This window comes from Urocitellus parryii, chromosome 6, assembly GCF_045843805.1.
Source record: "Urocitellus parryii isolate mUroPar1 chromosome 6, mUroPar1.hap1, whole genome shotgun sequence".
Taxonomy (NCBI): Eukaryota; Metazoa; Chordata; class Mammalia; order Rodentia; family Sciuridae; genus Urocitellus; species Urocitellus parryii.
This window is the reverse complement of record NC_135536.1, coordinates 79,429,233-79,440,768: the sequence shown is the minus strand read 5'-3', so window position 1 is coordinate 79,440,768 and position 11,536 is coordinate 79,429,233. Positions and strand designations below refer to the sequence as shown.

Here is an 11,536-nt window from a genome sequence, read left to right as displayed (position 1 = left end):
CCTCTCCGTTTTGGTGGGCTGGTGAGTATGCACTGAATTTTGCTCTCTAGTTGTTTTGGATTTCTCTTTATTTGAGCCATATAACCAGGTGGCAGGCCTTTATTCCAAGCCAGCACTAGAGTGTGGGAGAGTTGCAAGGCGATTCATTTCGTCTGTAGGGAGGTTGGGGGAAGGCAGTGAAAGGCTCTGCCTGGCTTGTTTCCACGTGGGCCTCTGCAGTACTGGGCTTTCCTGCCTTCCTCAAGACCTGGTGACTCAGAAACAATAGATTCTATTTCATGTGCAGAGTGCATGTATTCTTTGAAAATGTCTACCTTCATTTTGCTTGCAGGGAAGATACCGTTATTATCCCAATGCTGTTTTGTTTTATAGTTCCCTGGGTGAGGGGAGATTTTTGAGAGGTGTTCAGCTCAGTACATTTTAATTCTCTGGTGAATATCTGTAGGGCCCATGCTCTTAACTGGGTCCATGGGCATTTCTGTGGACAGTGACTTTACCCTGATCTTTGCTCAGAGCATTACTGCTTTCTTGATGAGACCAGGCAGCAAAGTCTTAAGGCAGATGATATTAGTGAGCCTATGAGCTCCTAGGACACATACTGTGCTGTGCTCCCAAAAGTTTAAGGTATGTTGAAAAAGGGACCCCAGTTTAGTGCAAACCTATATTCAAATTCTAGTGCTACAGTTTACGGGTCCAGTGACCTTGGAAGAACCATGGAGCCCTCTGGGCTCACCTTGGGAAGATCAAATAAAAATATGTAAAAGCCAGGACCTAGTTGGTGCGCAATAAATATTAAGCATCTTCTAGAAGTAAACAATATATATTTACAATAAATATTTTGAATATCTTTTTTCTTGTAAAAAGTTTTGTCTAGTGACCTTGAGTGTAACTTCACCATATTCCTATTTTTCTCTGAGTTTGGATATAATGTATGTGTTGGTTATTCTTATAGGTAGAAAATGAGAAAAAGACATTCTAAACTAGCTAATTGAATATAACAATAGGTGTTTATAGTCCTTCCATAAGCCTAATAATTCTTAAGCCTTGTTATTAATTTTAGTTTTTGAATAGGTATAACAATAGGATCAAATATGTACCATGGAAAGTCTCTTATTTTTGTCCTAAGCCACCCATTTCCCTTCCTCAGTAACAGTATTAACAGTTACTTGTGTATTCTTCTTAAGATATATTATGTACATATAAGTAAATTTGTGTACTTACCTTTCCCTTCTCCTGTACATATACCATGTATCTTTTTCTACTTAATAACTGTATATGTATAAAGAGCATCCACATCCTTTATAATTGTCACATAATTATTCTCTTAACCTCATGTTCCCACCTTCCTCATCTGTCTGTTCCCTAAAACATACCATATATTTTTTTTAGCCTTTATTGGTGGACATTTAAGCTTATGATCTTGATATTCCCACCAAATGAATTAGCTTGTATATATGTCATTTGTCACTGTGACACTTTGGATTTTGCTATATAGTTCTTCTTTAAAAGGACTCTAGATATTTAGCAGGCTTCCTGTTATGTATATTTAATTTGTATCAATAGTGTTGATTAGAATCCAATTAACATCCAAAATATCTTGACTAGCAGTAAAGGATTTTCTGCCAGAGGCAAAATAATGTTTATGGTCTTTATATGAATATATCTGTCTACTTTGGCATGAGTAGGGGATGGTTTATCTTGTTCTGAGCACATATTTAATATTGGAAAGAAATGACAGGCATGACCTAGAAAAACCATGTGCTGCTTGTTTTCACAAGGGCAGAAGGGGCATGCTTTTAGTGTTTGCTGAGAAAATGTGTGCTGGATAGCTCCCTGAAATTATGGTGTTGATTCAGCTCATATTTTAGCATTAGGTTAGGAAGAGCTGAATGTTTTTTAGAATGTAAGCCTACAAAATAAGACCTTTGAAAATTTCTCTAAAGCTGTTTATTTTAAATCTTAAAAAACTTACTGTGTCTTGTGAGACATCTAGTTTTTTTAGCTAGGAGGTTTTGCTAATGGGGAAAAAATAGATTCTCCCTAATGGAAGCTTCTTTTTGCTCTTAAGAAGGAACTTTACATAGAACACTTTGGGGTCTCGATTATTGAGTAGGGAAGGAGAGGAATAAGAAAGCAAGCTTGTGCCTTTTTTTTCATAGAAGACAGTGTCTTGGAGTTAATAGTGTCCTATGACTGACCTTTCTGGCTTCAGAGTTATTTTGAAAAATGTGACGTCTGTACACAGACTATCTGCATTTCTAGTCACTAGCTTGATGTGCTTCAGCAAATTAATAGAAACAATATATTAAACACTTAATTCCATCCCAGCTTCTCTGTTAAGTATATTTATTACCTTACTTAATCTTTAAAGAAGTTCTAAGAGGTAGGTGGTATTTGTTTTCATTTTACAGAGGGAGCAGTTATAGTTGAGGTTTAGAGAACTTGCCCAAGGTCACAGCAAATACCTGTTAGAACCAAGATTCAAATCCATATCTGTCTATCTTCAGAATCTGTTATTGGAACATAAATTAGTGCAGCCATTATGGAAAACTGGATGAAAGTTTCTTGAAAAATTATATGATCTACCAATGCCACTTCTGGATGTGTATCCACAGGAAATAATATCAGTATGTGGTAGAGGTGTCTTTATTCACATGTTTATTGCAACTTGATTAACAAAGGCCAAGATATAAAATCAACCTAAGTTTCCATTAACAGACAAAGAAAATGTGGTAAACACAGTGGAATACTTACTACTCAGTCTCAAAACAGAAGGAGTAAATTCTGTGATTGGTGATAACATGGATGATCCTGGAGGACATTTTGCTAAGTGAAATAAGCTAACCATGGAAAGACAGTACTGCATGATCTACCTTATTTGTGGAATCTTAAGAGAGCTGAACTTGTAGAAGCGGAGAGTAGAATGGTGGCAGCCAGTTACTGGGAGTGGGGAGGGATGGATTTGGGAAGATATGATCAAAGAGTACAAAGTTTTGGTTAGTGGGGAAGACTAGATTATGGAGATGTACAGGATAGCCTGGTGACTACAGTCAAGGATATATTTTGTAAATTTGGAAATTAAGTATTCTTAACACATATACACACATATGATAAGTGAAGTGATAGATATCTTATGTATACTTATATCAAAACATCATATTGTACACCATGAGTATATATAATTTTGTCAATAAAAATTATTGACCAAAAATTGAGGAAAGGATAAAATCCCCCCCCCCCAATCTTAACATTAAGTTTCCTGCCATTGATTTCCTTTGTGTTTTTTTTTTTTTGTTGTTGTTGTTGTTATTTATTTATTTATTTAGCCAATGGGGATCCAACCTAGGGCCTCTCATATACTAGACAGGCATTCTATCTCCTAGCTACATCCCCAGCCCTGCCATTTAGAATCTAAAGATTGCTTGTGTACCTCTACAATAGAGATGACACAGTATACTTGGAAAATGAGGTAATTATGGAAAGTGATTTGTAAATTGTAAGATGGGCAAAATATTATGAAATAGATGAAGTAGCAAGTTAATAGGGTAGGGAAGGTCTTATTCTTATTGCCTCTTGCATCCTGACTTTAAGTTGTTCTTTACTGCTGTCTTGACCAAAGTTCTCAGACACTATATTTTAATTTTATTTGTTTTATCAGCCTTGTGACTGGGACTGAGTAAAATAGTGGGATAAACTTGGGATGAGCTGTTTCTGACTTCACTGATTTTATTTCATATATGCTTGGAGTGGATTTTTCTTACACTTAGAGATTAAAACAATATGTAATCTGGAGCCAAAACAGCTGGCAGTGAGCAGGAAATAAAAAACCTGGAGTCTTTCAGATAGCAGTGCCTTATGGAACTATCTCTAAAGAAAACTGCCATATGATCAGTTAGAATTTATTTCCTGTTTTCCTTTTATTTCAGGTTGAAGATGAAATCTACTGAAGAGGTCTTTAGTACCTTGTGTGCCATCCCAGAAGTGGCCCCTGAAAGCCTTCGTAATATGTATATATTCCCTAAAAATCAAGCGAGCTTGGATTTGGACATTCCTAATAGAAAAGGTTAAAGGCTGATTGAGGCAGGTACTTGACTTTTGACCAAGATATGCTGCCGTAATTACAATCTCTGCACTATACATGTATCTTTTATTTAAAAAGACCAAAGGTTGTTAGAGTTACTATTGATTTAGGTTGTTAGTGAGGACTGAGTGAATTGGAGTGGAAATGAGCAAAATTGGGTGGTAATACAATTTTAATATGGAGCAGCTATGTAAAGCATATGTGACACTTCGGTTTTACTGAAGGTCATTACCCTTTTATAATGTTTTTCCTCTCAAGGTCTGGTTTTGTTTCTTTTCTTTTTTTTTGTAATGCCCTTCCCTTTGCTGAGTGCTTGCCTTGCTAATGGGTCTGGTTTCTCTGTCTACGTGTGGCTTTAGGTCACTCTCTGAAGTTGGGTTTAGGGTGACCTGGGCCAGAATCACAGTTTTGGGGACAGACAGTGCTGGTGGTTCTGCTTTTACATGTACCCATTTATTGGCAGATGCATTGCCCTTTGTAAAACAAACAAAAAAAGTATCATCTGTGGATTTAATATTATCAGTTTGTAGTTTGTATCAAGCTTTTATTAAGCACTTGTTTATACATTTAAAATATACTTTTTTTGGTCATGAAAGCAGTACTTTGAAGCACTTACTGCCCACAATCAACAAAATGAGTGGGTCATTGTTTATTTATGGAGTATTTATAAAATACTTATAATACTTATAAAATAAACATTTATAAAATATTTATATTTACAAAATATTTATATTATATTAATATTTATAAAATATTTATATTTATAAAATAAATATAAATATTTTATAAATATTAATATAATATAATACTTATAAAATATTTTATAAAATAAAATGTAATACTTATAAAATATACTTATAAATATTTATATTTATTTTATAAATATACATATTTTATAAATATTAATATAATATAATACTTATAAAATATTTTATAAAATAAAATGTAATACTTATAAAATATTTTATAATTTATAAAACACCTATTAAGAATTATTCAAGTACAGGATAAGGAAGAAGTAAAATAACCTTTCAATTATATCTTTCTGAGGTACTTAAAACCACCTCATTTATTTCATTTACCTCCTAAGCCACTGAACCAGCAGGTCATTCTCATTAAATTTTTTTTTTTTTTGGGTATGGGGGATTGAGCCCAGGGATGTTCTACTACTGAGCTACATCCCCAGTTCTTTTTTATTTTTTATTTTGAGACAGGGTCTTCCTAAGTTTCTGAGACTAGCCTCAAACTTGTGATCCTCTTCAGCCTCCTGAGTATCGGGATTGTAGAAGTGTACTACCACTCCCAGTAAACTAAAGGAAGTCAGCCCTTCTTTTCTTTTTCTTGCAGTGCTGAAGTGCTAGGAATGAACCCAGGGTCTCAGTGCCAGTTCTCTATTATTGAGCTGTATCCCAAGTTATCACCCTCACTAAATTCTAAAGCAAACCATCCTCTTTAGCTCTGTTTCTTATTTCATGTAGGAATTACATTGAAGAGTGTGAAGTTTTGACAGAACTGGATTTAAATCCCAGCTCTTATTACTTAGGTGAATTTAGGAAATTTATGTAATTTCTCTGAGGCTCAATTTTCTCTGTAACAATAGGATTTTGAAGTTTGAAAGAAAAAATTTCTATAGTGCTGTCAAGATAGTAGGAATTTTTAAGGAATTTCTAAGAATGATGAGTACTGTTTCTGGGGCTGGGTTGTGGCCCAGCAGTAGAGCGCTCACCTAGCATGTGCAAGGCCCTGGGTTTGATCCTCAGCACCACATAATAATAAATAAATAAAATAGAGGTATTGTGTTCAACTACAACTAAAAAGAAAAAAAAATGATGACTACAGTTTCCTTATTTTAGTCATGCTACTCCTTAATGGTACTGATATTTGATAGAATTTTCTATGATGTTGAAATATTCTATATTTTTATTGTCTGCCAGGGCCATCTATATTAATTGAGCAATTAAAATGTGACTAGTATGACTGAGCAATTTAGTTTTAATTAAGGGGTCATATGTTGTAAGTGGTTATATGTGTTCTTTTTCCTTTTTCCTTTTTTTTTTTTTAAGCTAATGAGTTTTGTTTTTCCTTTTTCTTTTGTAGTGCTGGGGATAGAACCTAGAATCTCATATATGCCAGGCAAGCATTCTACCACTGAGCTATATCCTCAACCCCTAGCTAATGAGTTTTAAATGATCATTATGTACAATATAGACATTTTTCTAGCTATTAATTAGGTGAAGAATCGAGGAAGGTTGCTTGTAGTAATGAACAGCTCAGTTCTTCCAGTCTTTTTTACCTCAAAGTTCACATTATACTCAGAATCTATGGAAGAGGAAATTAAAGCCTCTTTCTTATATTGCCATCTTGTGGCAGTCTTGGGTTCCAAATGTTAGTTGAATACACTCCTCTGTTAAGGGAAGGTTGTTTTTTTTTTTTTTTTTTTTTTTTAATTGTGACAGGATTACTAAGAGTAAAGGTTAAATATAGTCAACATTGGCTCCACTGAAATTAAATTATGCCTTAAAAAATATTACCTTATTTATCTTAATCTCATGAGTTCTTGGCTCCTTCCTTTTGCATACCTGCTCTGTTATTCTGAGGCTGCTGACTTTTATGGACTTTCAGAGTTTGGTTGTGCAGTTTTAAAACTCACTGTGTAGTTTTAGCCAAAGTTTTTAACAAAGTTGAATTTGTGTAGAGATCCTGTCTTAATTTGAATTAGATGTTGGGTGTTTGCTAATATTCTCTAAATATCAATAATTCATATTCCTGGAGATTCAAGTACAGAATGAACATGACTCTAATTTTTCTTGTGACTTGGTGTGGAATATGCTGGTCTGAGTCATTATGTACACATAACCTTTGTCTATTTTTTATTTTCCAGACTTGATGCTACGTAATTGATAGATCCTAAAAGTCAACTTCATTCCTAGATAGAAGCTGGATTCATCTAATAGCAGAGGTAAGTGTAAGAGAAAAATATGAATTTTTACCTTGAAAGATTTGAGACTCAGTGTTATTAGTGGATGAAATATGGTAGTTGAAAGAGCCCAAGTTCCAACCTTAAGAGGGTTTCCTGGAAGGGATGAAGAGCCAGTGATGGTTTGCCCTTCACCAGTTATTTAATAGTTTGCCATGATGAAATGCATGTTAAGTCCGTGTTTCAGCTGATCACTCTGATTAAACACATGCTCTGAGCAGACTAAAGCTAGGGGCAAACGCCTGGAATTGAATTTTGCTTCTTGAGATTATTACTGGGATTTAGCCCAGGATCTCAGGTAATTCTTAAATCTTTGAATTATGAATTTGATATTTTGTTGTGTTTCAGTCTTTTGTGATAATCTTTTTGAGATAGAATTAGGGTCAGGAATCTTACTCTAAAAATTCAAACACTGTAGAAAAAGCCCTGATAATGGTATAATTATATCATGTAAGCTGTGAGTTTTAAACTAATCAATATTTTATTAGTCTATATATAAGGTTCAGGGAATCCTAGAGTTGGAGAAATCAATTTTGTGAATTATATAATGTAACACTCCACATTCACTTTAAAATTATGATGTAGGTTTATGTTTATTTAAATGCTAGGGTTTTTATGACACATTAAGTTAAAAATAATATATTGAGCAATGTATTTCTGTTTAAACATTTTGTATGCATATGTTTGCTTGAGAAATCTTCTGAAAGGAGATACACACACACACACACACAAATACACTCAAATACTAGGGATTATTGTTTCTAATATTGGGTTCTATGGTGACCTTATTATTTTTGTAAACCTGTTTTCTAACTTTATTATGTTTACATATTATATAATTTAAGCTTATTTTAAGCACCATAGACAGGATAGGCTTGCTTTCTTGTGCCTGCATTTTCAGTAAAGATGCAGTAGACGTCAGGGTAAAATATAAGAAATATAAATAATTCAAACTAACATTAGCATTCGAAATAACTTTTTAGTTTTTGGTTATCTTTTGCAGAACAGACCAGAACCAGATATGAGTCTTACATTCCCACTGTGGATCTCTTCAGTGCTGTAAATCGTGGATGTACAATAGATGATGATTCTATTTTTTTTGTGGTAAGGCTTGAGGTTGAGAAGCTTTGATATACATGTGAATTTTTAAAAATTCTACCTTATAACTTCATGTCTAGCTGGTAAAGTTCTATGAGTTTTATTTTTTGAAAATAATGTTTTTAGCTGGGCATGGTGACACATGTTTATAATCCCAGTGACTTGAGAGGCTGAGGCCAGAGAATTGCAAGTTCAAGGCCAGTCTCAGCAGCTTAGTAAAACCATGTCTCAAACTAAAAATAAAAAGGGTTGAGAATGTAACTTTGTGATACTAGAACCCCTGGGTTCTTAGTACCCCTCCCCCCCCCAAAAAAAAGAAAATAAATTTTTTTGTGGTGCTATATACATTTTATTTTTTAAAAAAGTCAATTAAAGATGTTGAGAGGTAGCATACTAGTTATACATGGATTCTTTTAAAAATTTTTTTAGTTGTAGAGGACACGATACTTTTATTTATTTATGTTTTTATGTAGTGCTGAGGATCAAACCCAGTGCCTCATACAGGCTAGGCCAACACTCTAACACTGAGCAACAACCCCAGCCCCTACACATGCGTTCTGGAGTTAGATTAGGTTTAAATTAATGCTCTGTCACCTAACCAATTATGTAACCTTGGCAAATTTGCTAACTTATCAGTATCTTGATTTCTTTATATAAGATGATAATAATAGTATCTGACTCAAAGGATGGTTACTCTGAAGATTAAATTAGATAAATGTGTGGGCTTAGAACATTGGAAAGAATATTAGCAATTTTGTCATCAAAGTCCATGTGTATATTTATCTTATATTTTGTACTGCGTGGCAATTTCTGATATTTGCATAATAGATTATCAGAAATTCTTTGCTTTAATTGCTTATGTATTTTACTGCCAATTGACTTATCCCTCATTAGTACCCAAAGACTAATTTAGTTCTAAAATTGGGCATAGTATGGAAATGGTACTATAGTGTATATCCTTATGTAATTGTTGCAATAATATTTTCTTTAGTTGATTTTAGTTTTGGCACTAATTTATTCATCATTTTGTCTAGCTAAATCAGTTAATTCTCAATGGTTTCTTCTTATTTAGATGTAATAACTTCTGAGTCTCTTGATGTCTTTATTTTTTATTAATGTTTCTTAAAATAATGTGGTTAGAGATAAACTTTGATGGCTGTTCCTCTCCCTGCCTGGAGCCTTTGGCAGTGGGATTTTGGTCCATCATATATCAAAGCTGGCTTATCTTCACTCAGGGCACTATGAGGATAGGTTGGCTGTCCATTAGTGCCTTCTGATTTTTGCGGAGTCAAACAATTACAAAGTGGGTGGTGATTTTAGATTTTAAAAATGTACCTGATTAAAAAAAGAGAGGAGATGTAATTTTGAATATAGGGATGTGGTTTATAGAAAACTCTTTGGATGTGATAGTATTTGGATAGCTCTGATCTAAGGCTATGAAAGAAAGAGCTGTAGTCAACTTATTCTGGGAGTTATGGGATCATTACACACTCAAGTTATTCATGTTTAAATTTTAAGTGATTCACTCGATTTTCTAAAGTAGATGTTCACACATTTCAAGGCAGTTAAAAAAAATACCTTTATAGCATAAAGCAGATGATTCTTAAAAATTAAAGATGAAAGCTGACTCCTCACCAGAAAATTTTCTAGAATCAACTTGCTAAAACATAAGCAGTAGCACAGCAAAGAGTAAAATATTCTTTTCTTTTTTCTTTCTTTCTTTTCATTTTTTTTTTTTTTTTGGTACCAGGAATTGAACCCAGGGGCGCTTAACCACTGAGCCACATCCATAGCCCTTTATTTTTGTATTTTATTTAGAGACAGGGTCTTGCTGAGTTGCTTAGGACCTCGATAAATTGCTAAGGCTGGCATTGGATTTGTGATCTTCTTACCTCAGCCTTCCAAGATGCTGGGATTACAGGAGTTATTTTATTTTCTTATATCATTCTTATATCTTTTACTAGATTGTTAGTTTCATGAAAGCCTGGATCCCCTGGATCTGGCTCAGAATAGATAAACTGAGTACCCATGATTCTACTTAAAATTCTTAATATATATGGTAGGCATATGGTGGTACATGCCTGTAATCCCAGTGATTTAGGAGACTGAGGAAAGGAAGATTGTAAGTTTGAGGCCAGTCTCAACAAGTTAGGCCCCAGTATTTAATAGGAAATCTCTTATTATAAATATTTTATACATAGCCTTACTGGATATTTATCATTGACTGAAATTTTACATACCATTAAGGATTGGTTAAAAAGTCATTATTTCTGCATATATTTAATATTAAAAATAAACTCAATTGTTTTGGCTAAATTATACTCTTCTATGCTGTGTTACATCTATGAGCATATATTTAACATGCAAGGGGTACAAAAATAACACATCTAAATGTGGAAGTCTGGTATGCTTAGTGAACACAGTGTGTTTTTGAAATCAGACTTAGTACTCATTCTTATACTAGAACAACAGACGGTATGCAACTATAATAACTTCTGTTGACTAGAATATGAAAGAAACCTGTTCTTTACCTTAAGATTCTTCTATTAAAACAAATACACAAGTGTCATGGGTTTTAGAGTAAATGATGTTAATAGTTTGAGATTCAAAGATATAGGAAAGAAAATTAGTACCTTTGAGGCTGTTAGAGATATATGGTATATAAATACTCATAATGTAAGCTGATAGGTACTTAGAATATCTATACCAGATAAAAAAATTATTCTTCATTGTAAAAAATACTTTATTTTTGTCGTGGTGGTGGGGATTGAACCCATAGTCTTGCACATGTTATGCAAGTATTCTACCACTGAGTATATACCCAGCCCCCAAAATATCTTTTTTTGTTGTTAGTGGGTATTGAACTCGGGGGTGCTTTATCACTGAGTACATCCCTAGCTCTTTTTATTTTGAAACAGGATCTTGCTGTTTTTGAGATTGGCTTTGAACTTGTGATCCTTTTGCCTCAGCCTCCCAAGTTGCTGGGATTATAGGCATGAGCTACTGCGCCCAGCAAAATAACATTTAAAAAAATTTTTATTCTAATTTGATATATATATGGTAGTATGCATAGTACACATATAGAACACATTTTTTCATATCTCTGGTTGTATACAAGGTATATTCACAATATTTGTGTTTTCATACATGTACTTAGGGTAATGATGTCCATCTCATTCCACTGTCTTTTCTACCCCGATGCCCTCTCCCTTCCCCTCCCACCCCTTTGTCATATCTAGTATTCCTCTAATCCTCCCTTGCTCCCTCTCCCAACCCCACTATGAATCAGCCTCCTTATATCAGAGAAAACTTTTCAGCATTCGTTTTTTTGGGATTGGCTAACTTCACTTAACATTATATTCTCCAACTCCATCCATTTA

General features: G+C 33.9%; 1 protein-coding gene and 2 non-coding genes across 4 annotated transcripts in view; all 3 read left to right on the top strand.

Annotated features, from left to right (window-relative positions):
- The window catches only part of Ccnb1ip1 (cyclin B1 interacting protein 1), a 28,513-nt gene continuing 16,977 nt past the window's right edge, over positions 1 to 11,536 (top strand). The window contains exons 1-4 of one of the 2 annotated variants that reach the window (XM_077800006.1): positions 1 to 21; positions 3,927 to 4,080; positions 6,963 to 7,040; positions 8,062 to 8,162. In XM_077800006.1, the coding sequence (XP_077656132.1) occupies positions 8,140 to 8,162 (23 nt within the window). In that variant the 5' untranslated portion in view covers positions 1 to 21; positions 3,927 to 4,080; positions 6,963 to 7,040; positions 8,062 to 8,139. Of the gene's footprint in view, positions 22 to 3,926; positions 4,085 to 6,962; positions 7,041 to 8,061; positions 8,163 to 11,536 lie in introns of both variants that reach the window. The other variant, XM_026412027.2, reaches the window with a different exon arrangement.
- LOC113199172 (small nucleolar RNA SNORD126) lies at positions 7,206 to 7,282 on the top strand. The gene has a single exon (XR_003302940.1). It is a non-coding gene; the product is annotated as a small nucleolar RNA SNORD126 (small nucleolar RNA).
- Positions 9,307 to 9,454, top strand: LOC113199171 (small nucleolar RNA SNORA79). Its single transcript, XR_003302939.1, has one exon. It is a non-coding gene; the product is annotated as a small nucleolar RNA SNORA79 (small nucleolar RNA).